This window comes from Agelaius phoeniceus, chromosome Z (assembly GCF_051311805.1).
Source record: "Agelaius phoeniceus isolate bAgePho1 chromosome Z, bAgePho1.hap1, whole genome shotgun sequence".
In the NCBI taxonomy this organism is placed as follows: Eukaryota; Metazoa; Chordata; class Aves; order Passeriformes; family Icteridae; genus Agelaius; species Agelaius phoeniceus.
Genome location: NC_135303.1, coordinates 42,298,377 through 42,316,604, shown reverse-complemented (window position 1 = coordinate 42,316,604; position 18,228 = coordinate 42,298,377). Strand labels below are relative to the sequence as shown.

Below are 18,228 nucleotides of genomic sequence, written 5' to 3'. Positions count from 1 at the left end.
CACAGATAAGATTATTTTTATAATTAAATCATCAGGTAACACAGCTGAGATTTTGATATTTATCCATAAATGAAGTTAATTAAGTGGGAGAGAGACTATAGGCAATATTGTGGTTGCTGTAAGAAAAGCCTCAGGAACTTCAAAAGCAGTCAGGATTTTAATGAAAAAAAATACTCTTTCAAGCAGAATTAGTTCTCATTTAAATTTCTAGGGAGATCACTAAAATGAATTACAACACCAGTTTTTGTTTTTAGTTGTTTTTTTTTTTTTAAGCAGTATACAATAAACCTGGCATGTTAAAAGTCCGCTACAAGTAATTTTGAACATTCTTTTTTTTCTTCCTCCCAATTATATTAAATGTGGACATATTAATGATTACTGGGTTTTATTCAAGTCTTATTACAAATTTGCGACTTCATTGATTTTGGTGGTTCACATGATTGACCTGGTGTTAGTCTCTCCAGCATTCTACCAACCCAAAAGTAGAAACCACAAAAACCATAGTTGTTCCATGTTCTGTGATAACTAAGGCAGAAAAATTGTGAATAAATCAGTGCCTCCACAAGGAAAAACACTTATAATGTTCATTCCACCAGGCAGCAAGTAGATGCAATCATCATACCCACATTGCCTGGACAATTGACGCAAAGAAGCCTATGAATCAGTCACCTGTCCAGCTGTTCACAGCTTCTCCTTGAAGGACCTAACAAGCTGATTGTTAGGCAGGAAGAGTAAGGGACAGTGATAGAAAGCCAGAGGACACAAACATATCAGAAAAATGGGGAAAAAATGTAAGAAATAAAGTGGGTACAAAATAAAACAACACACTTCCAGTCAGTATAACTTCTTTTCCACTTAGAACAAAAAAGGTTCAATGAACTCATACTGTGAACTTCAGCTCACAAACCAGTTTTTGTGAGGAGCAACAATTTTAGTTCTTTACTTTGAACAGGCCAGAAGCTGGTCTCAGGACAGCAAAAATACCTGCTGTATCTAAAAAGAACTCTTCTTTCTCTTTGAGCAATACTATTCATATTTGTTCTTGTCTAGTTATTTATGCCTTTGAGACTGGAATTCTTTATCAGCTACATTAGTTAAACTCTGCCTACACTCCAAGTAACATTCCCTTCTCAGAACATTGCTGACTCAGAGAACTATCCTGTCTCTCAATGCCTTTTTTAAACAAACTCAGTGACTAGAGAAAGAATGCTCAGTCTTATAACTGCTTCTTCACTGAATTCAAGCAAACATATTTCACTTCTGGTAACTCATAAAGAGCAAAATTAATTAGAAGAAGACTGCTTGATAGCAGAAGTTTCTGTATTGGGTGTCAGGTTTCAGCTGAGATACCTGAGAGTCTTCTAGCTACCTATGCTTGCACACATTTGTAGGTCTCTAGCCTACAGACCTGAGTCCATCCTAAAAAAAAAAAAAGAAAAAAAGGAAAAAAAAAAAAGAAAAAAAAAAGAGAGAGAGAGAGAGAGAGGGATGGAAGCTGATTGTGGCCTAACAATAGAATTCTGGTAAACCAGAATTAGGTAAATTAGGTAAACAGAATTAGGTAAACCAGACCTAAGAGAGCAACTGGTAATAAAGACTAACGCAGCCACTTTTTTTAAAAGACAATTCAAGATGGCCTGATCACTCATCTACTGCAGAAGAATGGACAATACCCAAGAGAAGATCACAGTCAATTTTTTTGTACTACATACAGGGCAAGAGTCAGATCTACCACACTTAAGCCCCTCCTGCTTGTAAGCTTTAGAAGTAAAGAGCAGTCAGAGAGCTGACTACACACAGATTACAGTTTATCACGCTAGACAATAATCCCCAGATCTAAAACAGGCTTAACTTTATCTTGATGGTACTTGGTGTGTTTGCATTGAGCTTTTATATCAGACACTTTGAACGATATGATTGTTCCAACCAAAATTCCACTACAATATAGTATCTAAAGCATGGTACTACTAGTACTATTGGCCTGCAGGGGACAACTATCAGCTAAATTTAAAACTTGTTGAAACTAGGACGATAAGAAAGGTCTTGGTCTGGAGAAAACTCAACATTTCTTGAGTATTTCAATAACTCCTGTATGGAAAACTATCAAGTAAACAAGCACTGATGGATAATACTGCTACTGTCCACTCAACAATGGATAGATCTTTTCATAGATAGGATATACATGAGGATGAGATTTACATGTATCATCATGCTCAGATCACATTTATTTGTAAATGTTGCTTTTTGTGCAGGCTCTTCTACATTAAACGAAAGGTGAAAAATGTCACCAGCACAGCCATTTTCCTGCCTTGCTTAGTCAGCCAGAATTTAGCTGTGAATATAGTAGCGCTGGCAAAGACTGTACATTATTTTGAAAGGTTACACCTGGAACCCAAAAAAACTTTAAATAAGGTTGGATGACTAGGTTGAGCAGTAAGACACCAAAGCTACTCAGCACTGGTCAATGGTGTAAACACCATGACTTGGGTTTTCAACATAATAAAGGTGGACACATATTGTGCATTCCCTGATTCTAGTGCAGGAGAAGAAAAGATTCAATGCACATTAGCACATACTTAACAGGTGGAGTTAATTTCTGTAGAAAACAGTTCTGGCTTTATTTCCCAATCACACATAATTACTGAACCATTTGCAAAACAGGATATCTGCACAGGAGTTTTCAGTCTCTAGAATTTATAAACACAGCACTGCTACCTGAATTGTTCTCCACCACCCTCTTTTGAAAGCATTTATATCAGACTTTAACAAACTTTAAACTGTGCTCTTTGACTCCACAATTTTAATCAATCTGCCTTAACTTTCATCTACCCGCTCTCAGTAGATGAGTTGCTAGATATAAAAAGATCTAAAAATCTAATAAAGTGCAAAAGTTATAGACATTGCTTACAGCCAAAAGCAACATGAAGGAATTGTAAAGTTGCTTGTGTTTAGACTGCAAAGCTCTACAAAGGAGCATTTCACTTCTACCTCCTTATGGTGTGGGTACAAAAGAATAGATTACACAAAGGGAATCTTCTTACCTATGTGGTACATGTTCTCCCAAAAATAGAATATTAGAGAAACTACTTGAAAAATTTATCTTAAATATCCCCCCTTGATTAATACAGATCTTCCTACCTGACTTCCCGAATTCCAACATACTTGTGCTAATACTGGAGCAAACCTCTTGTGGAATGGCCCCGTACTTGGATATTTCTACTTTGCATGTAATTTCTCCTTTGAGATCTGAAAACAGATTTTAAAAGGTGCCATATATGAACCATTTATTAATTTTTCCAGTCAGACCTTTCAGTCCTTTTATAGAACCTCCATGATATATTGTTATGAAAAATTAATCCTGCTTGGTAGCTCCAGATGCTTTAACTGACTAGAGCAGTGCTCAGTCTTGTCCCTTAAGTGACAAAAAAATCCCTCCCCAATATTGTACAGTCACTATCTGAATTATCCCAAGATCTTATGACTACAATGATTTCCAGAACAACTAAGTAGCCTAAATATAATTTACTAGGAGTATGTGTCTGTAGATCCTTTTGCTACCAAAAAAGGACTAAAACAAAACCACCCACAATAGGTTGACTTTTATGTACGGAATCCTCAAATCTCTGCAATCTCAGCTTCAAACATGACACATACTAAATATATCAGGGAGTGCACATGAAACTGTTTCAGTCAAATATCCACTTTTAAAAGTGGATAAAAGTATTGTTTCTGTCTTCAGTTAGAGACTGGTTTACTTCAAACTGTTGTCCTATGAGACACAGAATTCAGCACACATCCTCCATCTTCAGATGCATTAAGCCTCCTTCTTTGAGCTGCTTCCTGTCCACCAAAAATGTGGAAAATTATTTGTTTTGACTTTAAAAAAGCCCAACCCTCAGGCAATGCCTTTTTCTTTTAACTAAACAAAATACTGTCATACAAATCAATCCATTAGCCAACAACTGTCATCAAAGTTATATTTATCAGTAGTCTAAAAGCATTCAGTAATTTTTAAAAAATTCCTTTCAAGAAACTATTACTGTCATTGAGAATAATCCTGTTATGGAAATATTTAACCATTTTCCCCCAGAAGTCTGCTTTTGTGTTTGCAATTACAATGCAACAAAAGCATTTTTTATAGTATGACTGTTCTGCATATAATCTTCTTAGAGATGACTCTGAAAGTAAACTTAAAAACATATTAGAGAGCACAGCACCAAATTATTATAGCTATATTGATTACATATCACAAATCACAGCTCATATTACTTTTGTGTTCAAGATTACAACACAGCCCTGGACTGAGTCAAATGGCAAGTTGTTTACTACCCCTAAAGGAGACCTTTCTAATACCAGAAATTTGGGTGTAACAAAGGTCCTAGTTCATCAGCATAACTTCTCATCTGATAAACTGTGAAGTAATTTTTAAGTGAACTCAATATAAAAGAGTTTGATTATGTCAAATGTGTTCAAATGAAAGGAAAATCAGGTCAAGCACTTAAGAAAACCAGCCCTCACCTTCTCTGATCACTTTTTTGCAAAGGTCGTCATCATCTACAGTGACTGGAGCTAAATTTAACACCTCCTTTAGTTCCAAATATGTTGGAATCTTAACACAATCAGATCTGCCATTGTTAGGTTTGCTGAATTCTAAATCAACAGGCAACAGGAAATACTGAAAAAATATTAATCACAACAGAATGGCCAGTAAATTTCCTTTCATATGACAGTACAGTCAAAGCTTCTTAATATCTTCAAATAACTTTTATCCTAAACCAATTTAAGAGCTCTTAGGAGAGAAATCATTTGACATTTACACAGCACACATGAAGCTTTGCTCAATACAGGGTAAAATACAATGTTACACAACTTCAGATTGAGTCAGTGGAGCATAAAAATTGGGCCTTAATTTACAGTTCCCAACCAAGTACAATCCTCCTTTATTTTACTGAAAGTCTGTTTTTTAGAATTTTGAAAAATGGAGAAAAAAGTAAATTTGACTTCTTTAAAAAAAAAGCCAATCTGGACCCCCAAATCCCAGAACATGTCTTGTAGACTTCTCTTTCCCAAGCTCATGTCTTGGCTTCCTGTTCTAATTAATTTTTATTCTTAGTGTAACAAGTATCTACATAAAACTGCAAACACATCAGGTACCAGGACAAACAGCTTGTCAGAGCAGAGATTCCTAAAAACAGCATCCAAGAATTAAAAAACCACAAATAATATCAGTGTTTCTTAATATTGGAAACATGAAAGCTCGAAACATTTGGCAAATATGAAAAGAACTCAGTAAGATGACTTGCAGGTGAACAAACACACATGCATAACAGAGAATAACCACTAATGTAATACATAGTATGAAACAACAGAATGATACCTCTTCATCTTTGATAGATACAGTACAGAAGCTCTCTTTAATCCCTGGCAAATCATTTTGACTCTCTTCCATCTTCATTCCATGTTGGAAAGTCAAACATTCTCTTTAAAAGATCATAAAATCAAGTAAGTGACTTCTCTGTATTACCTAATGTCTAAAATTGAAACTCTTGGCAATAGTTTTGATAGCCATATACACAGCCATGGCATATTTCTAAATCCATGCCTTTTTTAAGAAGGCAATTCCAGTGCTGATCTGTGTAATCAACCAAAGAAAATTTTTAAGAAATATTTCATTATATGCAGAGTAGAATTGCTTAATTTTGGGGTTTGCCTTAGACAGTTACATCAAAAAACCTTCATATTATAATTCTTCAGCCTCTCAGCACAAAAGTCCCACATGTAAAAGCCCTTTCTGCAAAAGTTGCAGATCAGATTTCTTACAATGTACAATTTTTTTACTAGACAGAAAATCTCTGTAATCTATTTGCCTTATTTATCTTTTGCCACCTTTTGTTCCTATTTTCAGGAAAGATTCAGCATGAAAGAAGGCAGAGTGTGCTCATTACTAGTTAAAGTGAAAACTAAAAGTATGTTCCTGATTTAACTGAAAAACTTTAAAACACTTGGAAGTAAAACTCAGGAATGAAGCTAATACTTGCATTTGTAAAGCACGGACACATGCAGCACATGGATGAAGATTTGTCAGGCAGAAAAAAAATGTTTCATTAGGCGTTTGTGCCAATTACAGGCACTAAATCTGTAGTGACTTGTTAGGAGAGTAACTTCTTCATCAGTCCCTGACACCACTATCTTCCAAAGGAATATTTTAGACCGCAGAGTACAAACTGTTCCATGTCCAGCCTTGGGATGCTCATTAATTTGAACTCAAGCTGAAGTCTGTCTAATTGAGTCCCTTTCAGCAAATGCATCTCCCTGTGTGCTGCACTAGGAGATCTGGACTCCCACTTTGGACAGGTCCATGGTTTTGCTAGTCAACCACAGGTCAGGAGGTCAGAGCTATTTCTGTAAAGCTTCACATTAGTATTTTTTTTTCTCCCATTACTGGTATTTCTGAAAGTCATTATAGAATTTGGATCATGGTTTCTTCATGATCCAACACCCACCTCTTTCACTGGGTATTTACAGTATTCACACAGTCTTACATCCAAGATTCACTGCAAGACTGGGGCTCATCTTTGAAAAAACAGGCAAACAACCCCATTCCTTCTTGTTCTACTGTATGGGTACAGTTGGTTCAGTTAGAACCAGTTTTACCTTGCCTGTCAGTCATGCAACCCTTCCAAGTGCAAAGGAACCAATACAAATAGTCCAGACATGAAGTAAATCAGCACAAATATTTAGTCAGGCTTTATAAATGCATATACACAATGAGTGTATTAACAAAATACTAAGGCCATTTTTGATACAGCATACCTGTTTAAATGTGCTGGTTTGTTCAAATTCATGACATAGGTATCATTCTATTAAATTCAATCAACCTAGCAATACAAAACTGAGCAAAACCATAAGAATAAATAATATTTCAACTTGAAGAAATACAATTCATCAGGGTAAAAGCATGGATTTACTGGCAGCATATCTGAGAGGAGAGAAAAAAGGAACATTGAAGCATGTGTAAAATCCTAGCCCTACTAAATTTAGTGATACTTTCATGATAGGGAATCAGTCAGTTTGAGGAAGGACTAAGTCCCTTAAAGATGCACATTTTTTCAGTATTCCAAAACTAATATTCTGATTGCATTTCACACCTACAGAATGTAAGAATGACAATTTCATTAATCCAGTTTTCTTAATGCATGTAAAATTCACCCTCCTCATTTTATCCTAAGATGAAATGCTGAAGTCTTTACCTGTTGCAAACATAAACTAGTTACAAAGGTAAAATACAACAAACATAAAAATGTTAATGGCATTAAACACAGATGACGTTTTATGTTTAATATTATAGAGAAATTTGTAGGTACCTGAAAATATTCTCTGCTGTTAAAAACTGTCCTTCAGAATCCAAAAGGGGATCTTTCACTAAAAAAAACTGTAGTCTGCTCAGAAGTATTGATAAATTTGGCAATTTTTTACGAAAACTTTCAAGATTGTCAATAAAAACAAACTCCTCTTCCAAACATAGATCTGACAAAATAGAAGAAAAAACATTATAAAACAAGATAAAAATACTAAGAATTATCAGAATAAAGAGAATTGTTGAGCAACTGTTGGAATACAATAAATGTCAGGAAAACAATAAGCTTTTTACTTTAAAGTTAAATCTTAAAGCATTTAAAGTGCAACAAAGTCTAGACTTCTATGGCCCACATGATAACCTCTAGTTTTCTTTAGCTTTTTCTTTTGTCTTATGTAACACCTGTTAAAAACAAAAGGTACTTTTTTTTCCTTGTTTGCACTTTCAAGTATGATAAAGGAACTTCTGAAGTAGGTTCTGGCCAAGAAACTTAGCTCATTGCAATTTTAAATGAAGAAATGATGCACTCGCTCCTCTAAATCTAATTACAGTTCCCTAACTACAAAGAAAAAAAAAATTACAAAAAAGGTTGCAAATTACTGTGATTTCAAGAAAGATGACATTGTATCAACACAGGCTGGGAAATGAACAAATCAAGAGCAGCCCTGTGAGCAGGACTGGGGGGTGCTGCTGGGTGAGAGGCTGGACATGACCCAGCCATGGGCACTCACAGCCCAGAAACCCAAACGTGTCCTGGGCTGCAACCAAAGCAGCGTGGGCAGCAGGGGAGGGAGGGGATTCTGTCCCTCTGCTCTGCTCTGGTGAGAGCCTGTGGGAATCCATAAAATTAGAGGGTTTTGGGAAAGCTGCAAAAGACAGGCCCCAGATACAGCAGAATTGTGAGTAGAGCTAAAGCAACAGTCATGAAATAGGTCAGCAGAAAAATTATTTAAACCGTAGAAAAGGCAAAGGCAAATAGAACAATAAGCTTGTGTATTAATGCTTGTCTGAATAGCTCTCTAAGCTGCAGAAAGTTTATCTAGTAAGATATTAGGAAGGTTAAAGCTTAATAATGGAGCTCTGTGCATTGTGTTTTAAGGCTTACAAGTAGGTATTGTGTTCGAAATAAGCAAGCATTGTTTTAACCAAAGGTACGTGTGCTTATGGTGATTGGATAGAACTACCGTCAATATGCTTTTGCTTTGTGTGATTGGTCAAGAAGCTTATATATTGTAACATTAAGTTTTCTGGCCTGCTGCCTAGATTGCGAGCTGTTAGCATCTTCCCATTGTCATAATCATGTAATGAGACTGATGCTGAAAAATAAAACAGCTCGAGGCACTTTTCACAGCAGCCCTGTCTCATTCGCGTCTGTAAATAGACCCCCTTGCCAGCGTCAAGAGCCCACCTGGAACCCTGCATCCAGCTCTGGCATCCTCAGTAGAAAAAGAAACATGGCCCTCTTGGAGCAGGTCCAGAGGAGGAATCACAAAAACAATCAGAGGAAAGGAACACCTCTCCTGTGAGAAAAGTCTGAGAGAATTGACATATGTTCAGCCTGGAGAGAAGATGTCTCCAGGAAAACCCTATTGTGGCTTCTCAGTACTTAAAGAAGGCTTATAAGAAAGGTGGGGATAGACCTTTTAGGTCTTAAGTTTTAAACTTAAAGAGGAATAATTTAAATTAGATATAAAGAAGCAGTTTCTTACAACAAGGGAGGTGGTTGACAGCCCATCCACAGAAGTGAGGCGGTTCCATCCCCAGAGGTGAGGTGCTCATGATGAGGTTGGATGAGGATCTGACCAACCTGAGCTAATTACAGGGGAGTTGGATCCCTGTAAAAGGTCGTTTCCAACCCAAGCCATCACATTATTCTATTTCTTTTGAGTTTAAATTACTGCTCTCCTGAGACAGAGATGATGCAGTAACCACATTTGACACAATCCCTTACATTTCCAGTATGAAATACATATGTATCTACACACACATTTTACACATATATAATACATATAGAAGGGCAAAGGAAGTTTTTTGTTCTTCTTCCGTATTTTTTACCAATATGGCAGTCTCCTTATTCCCACATCTCCCTTTCACTTCTTGGATGATTCCCTGTCTGTAATAACTCTCTGTTCTCTCCTAGTGCCTGGAAATGATGGACACTGATTATGTTCCCACCAAACTGTTTTATGATGCTAACTCAAATAGATCTCCATAAAGAAATCTATCTTAAACTTCTTTTGGCTTGCATCTCTCTTGAGCTATTAAAACAAGCCCTGCTTCTCCAGGGAATAAATCTGTCTTTAGTGGTTACACCTTATGCAACTGCAAAGTTTTTGAACACTCAAATGATTTCGTCAATATTTCTGGAACATGTGCAAAAAATTACAAAAGTTAACAAGATTACTCAACCAAAACTCAGAAAACAGCGAATTGAACATTTTACCTTGCTGTGGTTCTTCAGTGGCATAATAAATCTTCAAATATTTGTCTTGGATGGAGTCTTCCTTATAACCATTCTTCATAAGTAAAAAAGATTCTTCTGTGTCAGTCTGAGAGCAAGGATTTGAACTTGGAATAACTTCAATTAAATCATTACTAGTCTGAAACTCTACAGAGGAGATAGGTTTCCTAAAAAACACAAAGAATATATCTGATGCTAAAGTTGTAGCAAAATCAATGTTGTAACTTCCCTGACTCCTCAGTGAATCAACAGCACTCAGATGCTTTAAGAAATTTGATAATCACCATATTTACTGAAGAAGAATCGAATTTAGAATTCTCTTTATTCACTGGATCCATGGTCAAACTACATGTTCTATTTTTCCGCAAGAAAAGTCCTTTAAGTTTACATCCGGCATAAAATTGCACAAAAATAAAAAAAACATCAAACCTATTGATGTCATAAGGTTTGTGATAAAAAATTGCTGCTGAAATGTACACTTCTGTTTCAAAAGCCATGAAGAGATAGCAAGTAACAGCAATAGGAAAAAGACAGGGTAAATGAAGAAACAAAACCACTTCTATTTGCTGTAGCTTTTCACACTAACCTCAGTACTACTGTTATTTATTAAGAAAATCTCCCTACTGTTTGCCAAATAAGTAGGAAAATCATTTGACTACAGAAAGGAAAAAAACCCCATGATTTTCCTGAGCTAAGCATGCATCCGGACAAAACAGTTACAATAGTTTATTAAAATATGTGTTAATGCTCTGCTACCTATATAAATTGACTGCAACAATATAGTAACTCTGACAAGTGCTGACATTTCTGAAGCACCCAAATCAGCTCATCTACAATTATTGTACATACTATTCTCATTTCAGACCACTGATTTCTCAATTTTTCCTCCTATTGATTTATTAATATTTTTAATAATACTTAGCATTACATCATCTTGCTATTTGCTAGTCATCTAAAGGTAATGCTCATAAAAACAATCAGTATAGAAGTACATGTCTGAAATTCAGTACAGGACTTCATGTGTAAACAGCAATAGTGGGGAATCTCTGCTACCCATCTTAAAAAAATCAACTATTTTACAACATTTTGACAGTAATTCAGAAATTATTTTAAAGCTATAAGTAGTATACTTCACAAGTAATAACCATGTGGTACTGATAATAACTAATATCCAAAGTTTCACATGGCATAAGCCTCTGAAAATCCATGAACCTTAAAACATTGCCCAAGTTAGAACTTCACTGAAATCACTGGGTTTCACTACAGTTTTATAGATAGAACAAACCTAACTGAGTTGCTTATTTTGAGACTACACAGACCACTTCTTCCAAAGTCAAAGTCCTAGTAAGGCTTTTCTAGAAAATGGCAAATATTTTAATGCAGACCATTCTAAGTACGGAAAAATATTTTTAAGTCACATAGCTATGCTTGTACAGTTACATAAGATAATTGCCTTAGAGAGGAGAGGGGAAACAGCTTATTTTCATGTTCATGCAGTTTTCAGAGACTTTCTCCAATGTTATAAATAGATTACACAACCATTAAAAATTATATAAAGAACCAGTGAACTCCATAAAAACACAATGCTACTTTTAGTGAAAAAACCCATCTTTAAGTTATCTGAAAGAATGTACAGCTCCAGCACACTTGCTACTATCAGGAAACATCTTCATATTCTGTTTTCATCATTAATACATAAATCACAAAATACCTGAGTGATATAAAAGAAATCATAAATGTTTTTAACTTAAAGTTACTGACTTCTCCAGGAAATCCTCCACAGGTAAACTTTTCTTCCATTGATCCAATACTGAAATAGCCATCATGTTCTGTGTTGAACCAACTAAGATGAAAAGGAAAAAAAAAGTCATGCAGAAAATATTAAAATTAATTTTTATATATTGATTAAATCATTGCAGAGGTTAATCAAACTTTACACGTGATGCATAGAAGAATCAACACCTTTAGTTCCCATTAGCAAAGGTAATACAAATGCACAAGAAAGATACAAACATTTTTATGCATGTACTTCCCTTTGTCATTTGAAGACCTCATTTTTTGCCACATCTCATAAGCTCAGCATCATCTTCCAAACCTCTCCTAACTAAACAGATTCGGTATTTTACTTATCTCTGATTGTTGCTTTTCTTCCATAAACACTTCTCTGGAAAGAAATCTATCCAGAGAACTCTACAAACTAATCAAATATCATCTCATTTATGATGCCTCATATAAAATAATATACTCAAATAAATATCCATTACCCATTTGCTTCAATTTGGACAATGAAGATGTTCTTGAACCTTCAAGAGCTATAAGAAAGGGCATAGTGCTATGTCTGGAATTTTTTTTTTATCAGATTTATCTTATTATGGATAAACACAAGCTTCTTTAATCTACAGTAAATCTAAACTAAACTTAAGGATTATATTACATACTTCTAGTCCATGGCTTCCTATACTTATCATCAGCAAAGAGTCCATTGAGATGATACTTTTCATCTTGATGTAAACAGGGAGGAAAGCAAAGTGATAATTTCCAGATGGAAAACTTCTGCCTTGCCAAGCTCTGAATAAAAAAAAGGCATGTGATAAAATCATGAGAGAGAGCTCCAGTCTTTTTGTGCACTGCCTCTTCAAACATTCCCACTGCTTTCAAGGGTTTTCCTCTTCTTAAGAGAAGATACTAACATCTACCTGATTTGCTATTTAACTTTTAATCTACACGTCTGAGTACGCAAAATTGAACATACACTTAGTTAAACTTTAACTAAGCTTTGAATGTGCAATTACAAGGGCCTATCTTAACACCTGGAATGGTCTCCTGAATGGACACATGGATAAGCTGACCAGAAACAATTTAGTATCATTCCTGCTACTGCTGTTTCAAGTGCTTTTAATATTCTAAGGCCTCTTGTCTTTCATGTGTCATTATGAGCTAATGAAAGCCCTTTTAAAGCCTTTCCTTTTCTCTAAAACCAGGGACAGTAATCAATTGAATTCTGGAATGAAATACTTTATGTGGCAAGTTTAGTAACTTTTCACTTAATCCAAGTTCAATAAACTACCTTACAGTTCTTTTGTCACAGAAACCCATGCCTAGAGCATGCAATAGAGCACAGAACCAAAGAATAACCAGTGAGTTCAGGAAGCAAAGAAAAATTATACTTACACATTTGTGTTTAATGAGTTTATAGAAAGAAGAAGAAAGAAGTTGTTCTTTAAAAGTCTGTGGAGTTAAAGGCATATTGGAAAAGAGAACTAGCTATAGTCACGTGGAACAACATAGTGAATGTTTTCTCTAGCTGTAAACCCATTGCCTCACTTCAGCTGTGTTGCTTCGGCTCCCAGAACTGCCAGTCCATTACAACATATGCTGTCAAGCCAAATATAGCCTGTACTGCTAGAAATCTCAGGTGACAGACTAGAAATATTTGAAGTATTTCACTGATTTGGACTGCAACCAGACTAACCATGCTATTGGTGTACTTTTCAAACCTTCCTGTAAGAAAAGAGAAAACTTAGGGGCAAAAAAATCCGAAAACCACAAACCAAAATAAACCAACATTGACAAACAAACAAACACATGGGAACCAATGAAAACAAATACTGCCACTGCATCAATACAAATCCTTTTTCCATTTCCATTTAATCCTTTGTGGGATAGTTACAATTCTGTAAATGCTAGTTAATTTTAATTAAAAATCCAAAACCTCCTGCCATCATAGCATCTTTTCCTTAAAAGGCTCTTGTGAAAAAACAGATCTGATCCAATGGAGTCCCTCTTGCCTAAGTCAAAGCATGGCATTTTCTCACTGATCTCTTTCACAAATTCTGAATAAAGAAGAGAGAATCAGACAGCTATGGGCAGCTGGACCTGTGTCTTCTACATGTTACTGGCCATGTATCAGTTTAGATAATCTGTATCGAAGTTACTGCTGAAAGAACTGCATTTATCATAAAATAAAGGGCAACAGTAAATTTCCTAATAGAGATAACAGGAACAGGAAATGCTACGGATAAGCCTTCCCTTCATTAAAAGAAGCTGTCGGAATTGGCACATAAAAGTTGTCAAAGGACTCATAGGATAAAGAAGAATGCTACTACTACTGCAGAAGCTGCTGAACAAGTAAGTATATGCAATAATAAAACAGAGATCAGAAAGAAATTTGAAACACCACTGTGTAGTTTTACTGAGGCTAACTTTAGCTTAATAGCTAAAATTGTTTTCTGTCACTGATATTTGTGAAGTGGAAGAAATACATCCTAGAGCTATTATCACAGGTAATAGCTTTAAACCAGGAAAATGGTGCATTTTACAAAATACTTTAAATGAAACAGTTCAAAGTGTAAAGTTTAAGCTAGATTAGTTCACTTTATAAAGTCTGATAAAACACAACTTTTCTTGACATTCTCAAATATATAATAGTATTTTTCAAGGCCATTATTAATAGCTGTAGCATTCAATCAGTACATGTTTACCCCTGTTTATCAAGAAAATATAAAGGTCTCTGCACATTTTTCTTCCAACTGAAAGATATTATCCCAGTTCCATTCAGTTTGCATGTATTGTTGGCTTATAACACTAGAAAAACTTGCACTACCAAGATGACTTTGCAATCACACCTACAACACTCAGGAGCATGAAGTATGTAACTCTTGTGTCTAGGATGACTGAAAGTATCTTTCTTCAAAGATACTTATAAAGAGAAGCTGGAAAAACTATACCTGGAATTGATATAAGTGCATAACAAGTATATTAGGAGCAGGATTCTGCATCCACTTGAGTGAGCTAAGTGCAGGAAGCAGTTTGATATAAGGTCATTGAATTCCAGTGTTTCCTAAAACCTGGAAGCTTTAGTCAAGTGCAATTGATAGAGGAAAAATCGACGTAGCTTTTTCTACAGGGCAGCAACAAGGCACGAGAGTGGAACCAGATACAGTTCAAGCAGTTCTGCAGTTCAAGCACAGCAGTTCAAGCACAGCATCTCCCTTGCACAGTCAGATCTGTATACCTTTAAATGTGTGATCACATCCATTGGCCCCTTGTGGTAGAACCACAGAGCAAGATTTACACTGCTCCAGAGCAGCCATTCAGCAGGTCCCTCAGCATTTCTCTTGTAAAAGTTTTCAGTTATCCTGATGTCAGCACCATCCTCCTCAAAACTCAGGCAAGAAAAGCCATGTAATTCTCTTTTGCATAAAGCCCATGACATATTTTGCTAACACACCTATTTTTGATTCGTAGATAACAAGGAAACAACTGGTGATCAAGCTGAATGGAACTACATTGAGAAGATACCCACACAAACACTGCATGACAGACTGCATACTGCAGGAATTACAACAGAAAAAGAAGTTCTGGTTGCTACAATCTAAGAAAACAGCAGGGACAAACAAAGGCACTATACGGAACAGCTGCTGTACCCTAAAGAAAGGGATGTGGGCAATGTTTCATAATACGGATCACAGCTCAGCCACAAGTACTACAGCCGGACCACTTCGCAGGCTGCAATTCTCCAGTTACCTGCTAGGAGCGCTTCTGACTGTCCTTTTACTCTCCCTGAACTCCTGAAGGCCTCATGCCTTGCTACATTGTTCTGCCCACACACTACAAATACCCCCCTCTGGCAAAGCACGACTCCGCTCCTCTGCAAGAGAAGTCTTGTATTTGGTCTGTGGCCTTTCTTTGAAAATATAAGTAAGTGAAAACCAGTTATGACAGGGTACTTTGGGGATAAGAGGTTGTAAAATAGTCATTGTTTGTGTGAGAAAAAAAAAAATCTCCTTTCTATGAATTTAATCTAAAACATTGCAAAAACTTTTCCCTACAATCATTAAGGAATACAGCATTGTGTATCACTATTCTAATACACACCAAAGTAGCTAAAAAGTTGGATTATTTCTCCAGAAAGTAATTAATTTAATTTCACAGTGTATTCTCCAAAGAAAGCTCTAAGCAGGAAACTTGTATGTGCAAGTAAATCAGTATAAGTAAATGCAACAGACACTAAAAATAACTGATGTTTTACAGTCTGTGCAAAATTGTACCTAATTTTTTTTTTTATTAAAAAAGCCTGTAATCACTTCACTCTTATCCTACAAAGTGCAGCACAAAAACCTCTCTTAACGAGAATTTGAAAAAAAGTAGTTCTTGTTATCTTTTTTAATGTGCACTCAATCTTTTAGCATAATCTTTTCTCAATTTCACTAAATTTGCTATATTTTGTTCAGACAATTAAGAGAAACAATAAAACCATACCTCATATAAATAGTCTGTTGAGTGATACTTCAAAGCTGCAAACATCTTGTTTTGTGACGTTCTCAGCATTTCAGTTGTCTAGAAGACATACAGAATATGGATCACTTAAAAACTTTTTATATCACCTCAAAATGTTGAAAGAGGAGGTTGAATTTCAGGTTCAACATGAATAGCTTCATAATTTCTAGCACATGCACAATGGACTGAATTTGCTGTAGCAGAAGGCTACACAAAGCATTCAATATTCTTCCTCTGGAAGGATGTAACAGACCAACTACAGACTATGAACATTTGATTTCTTTCTGAAAGAACTGGGTTTTTAAAATTTTTTTAGCTACGCTCCTTGGTGTTTATTTCTCAGAAAACCTCTAGCACCATTAACAGAATGTAGGCAATACAAATTATATCCCTTAAGTAATAACTCTTAAATTAACTGATTCAGTGATTTTTTTAATGGATTATAAATTCGTTTTTAAAGGCACTAATTCAACTGTCTAGACTATTAACTTCTCACTGTCCCATGTATTTGTGAGGGGGCTTTCCCCCTGCTTCCAGTTATACAAGAAAAAAGGAGATACTGTATAAGCTAGCTGAGAGCACGAGGCCCTGATGGAACACCAGGTCTCTAAGTGAGTTGATGCTTCTGAGGGGAATCAGGAGAAAGGCAAAAACTATACAAGGCTCGAGACACAGTGTGAATGCAAAATAGGATATATTGTAGCTGGGATCCACACAAGGTAATACAGTACTTTTTCTTAATTGAAAATAGGTGGAAGACTCAAAGTCAGATAATTACATCAAAAAGTGCATGATGTAATTTAATTTTAATAAAATCAACTGTAGGGCCATAAAGAAAACCTGTGACAGAAGGCAATTTTCCTTTATGTACCAGTAAGTATCATGACATGAGGCTAAAAAACTGCCTACCTAACAAATTTGAAAATACCAATTACAGATATGAATGTAATAGAATTTGAACCAATTCTGTGGTGGAGGAAAAGGTAACTAGGGGGTACTTGGTTACTTGAATGGAGTCTGGACAGAGAAAAGTAGTGCAGGAGCAGTAAAAAGGTAGGCTCAGGCAAAGAAACAAAAAAGGCAAAAAGATATACAAAATCATATTGAGAACAAAGAAGGGAACCTTCTAAGGGAAGAAGTGTGGATAGCTTGAAGCAGTGGGCCAAAATCACAAGATCGTAGAGAAAATCCTTTGGACAGCCTGTTGGGCCCTCCATCAGATCTACATCCAACAGATTTGGTGTGGGAGAGTGGAGCAAGCAGGGATCGGTTTGTAAGTGCCACACCTTAAGTGCCGGAGGGCAGTGGACAGAACTGCACCCTAGCATAACTGATGTGTATCACTGACTAAAACTTCTTTATAGCAATATAAACATGGGATAATTCAAGTATTAGCTATAGAATTGTAACTACTGCTCCCAGTGATAAAATTTGAATTAATACACTAGAAGTAGTGATCTGCTCAGTAGTACTCACTCCAGGTGTCACTAGTTCCTAAGGGTGTGTCAATCAGTAAGCAAAGAAACCACTGCATCCGGATACGTTCCAAATTTCCAATTTAAAACTGAAAAAGTGGGACCTAGAAATACCAGTCTGTGAGCCTACAAGAAGTCTTCAAACTTTTTAAACCAAAAACAACGAGTATGACCCTGCTTCATTCTCCAAGGACTCGAGGGAACACCACGTTCCGCAAACGAAATATGCTGGATGAGGAACTTCGGCCAGCATCAAATATTTTTAAATCTACGAACAGGAACGAACCACAGTGACCCACCTCAGCCCCTCACAGCGCCACGACCGCCCTTCCCTCAGCACCGCGGCGCCTTCGCCCCGCCCGCTCGGGACAGCGAACCCAGCCCTCTGATTGGCGGCCTCCCCTAGCGTTCCCCTCTGATTGGCTGTCCTCCTGAGCGTTGCCCTCTGATTGGTTGTCTTCCCGAGCGTTCCCCTCTGATTGGCTCTCTCGCCGAGCTTGTCCCCTCTGACTGGGGGCGGCTGCTCCCGCCTCCCGCCTTTCCCTCCGGAGCGGAGCGTCCCGAATCGCTGCCTGGACAAAGGGGAATCTTCAGGAGTTGTCCGATGGGAAAGCTTACGTGATTTTCGAAGCTGAAAATATTTTTAAAGCAGTAAA

At 36.5% G+C, this 18,228-nt stretch overlaps 1 protein-coding gene across 1 annotated transcript in view; it reads right to left on the bottom strand.

Annotated features, from left to right (window-relative positions):
• The window catches only part of SHOC1 (shortage in chiasmata 1), a 48,306-nt gene extending 30,306 nt beyond the window's left edge, over nucleotides 1–18,000 (bottom strand). The window contains exons 1-9 of the mRNA XM_077171429.1: nucleotides 17,872–18,000; nucleotides 16,080–16,157; nucleotides 12,257–12,386; nucleotides 11,580–11,661; nucleotides 9,801–9,985; nucleotides 7,365–7,527; nucleotides 5,378–5,480; nucleotides 4,519–4,675; nucleotides 3,139–3,246 (exon numbers count right to left, since the gene is read on the bottom strand). Coding sequence (XP_077027544.1) covers nucleotides 3,139–3,246; nucleotides 4,519–4,675; nucleotides 5,378–5,480; nucleotides 7,365–7,527; nucleotides 9,801–9,985; nucleotides 11,580–11,661; nucleotides 12,257–12,386; nucleotides 16,080–16,148 — 997 coding nt within the window. The 5' untranslated portion in view covers nucleotides 16,149–16,157; nucleotides 17,872–18,000. The remainder of the gene's footprint in view (nucleotides 1–3,138; nucleotides 3,247–4,518; nucleotides 4,676–5,377; nucleotides 5,481–7,364; nucleotides 7,528–9,800; nucleotides 9,986–11,579; nucleotides 11,662–12,256; nucleotides 12,387–16,079; nucleotides 16,158–17,871) is intronic.
• Nucleotides 18,001–18,228: the final 228 nt, after the last annotated feature.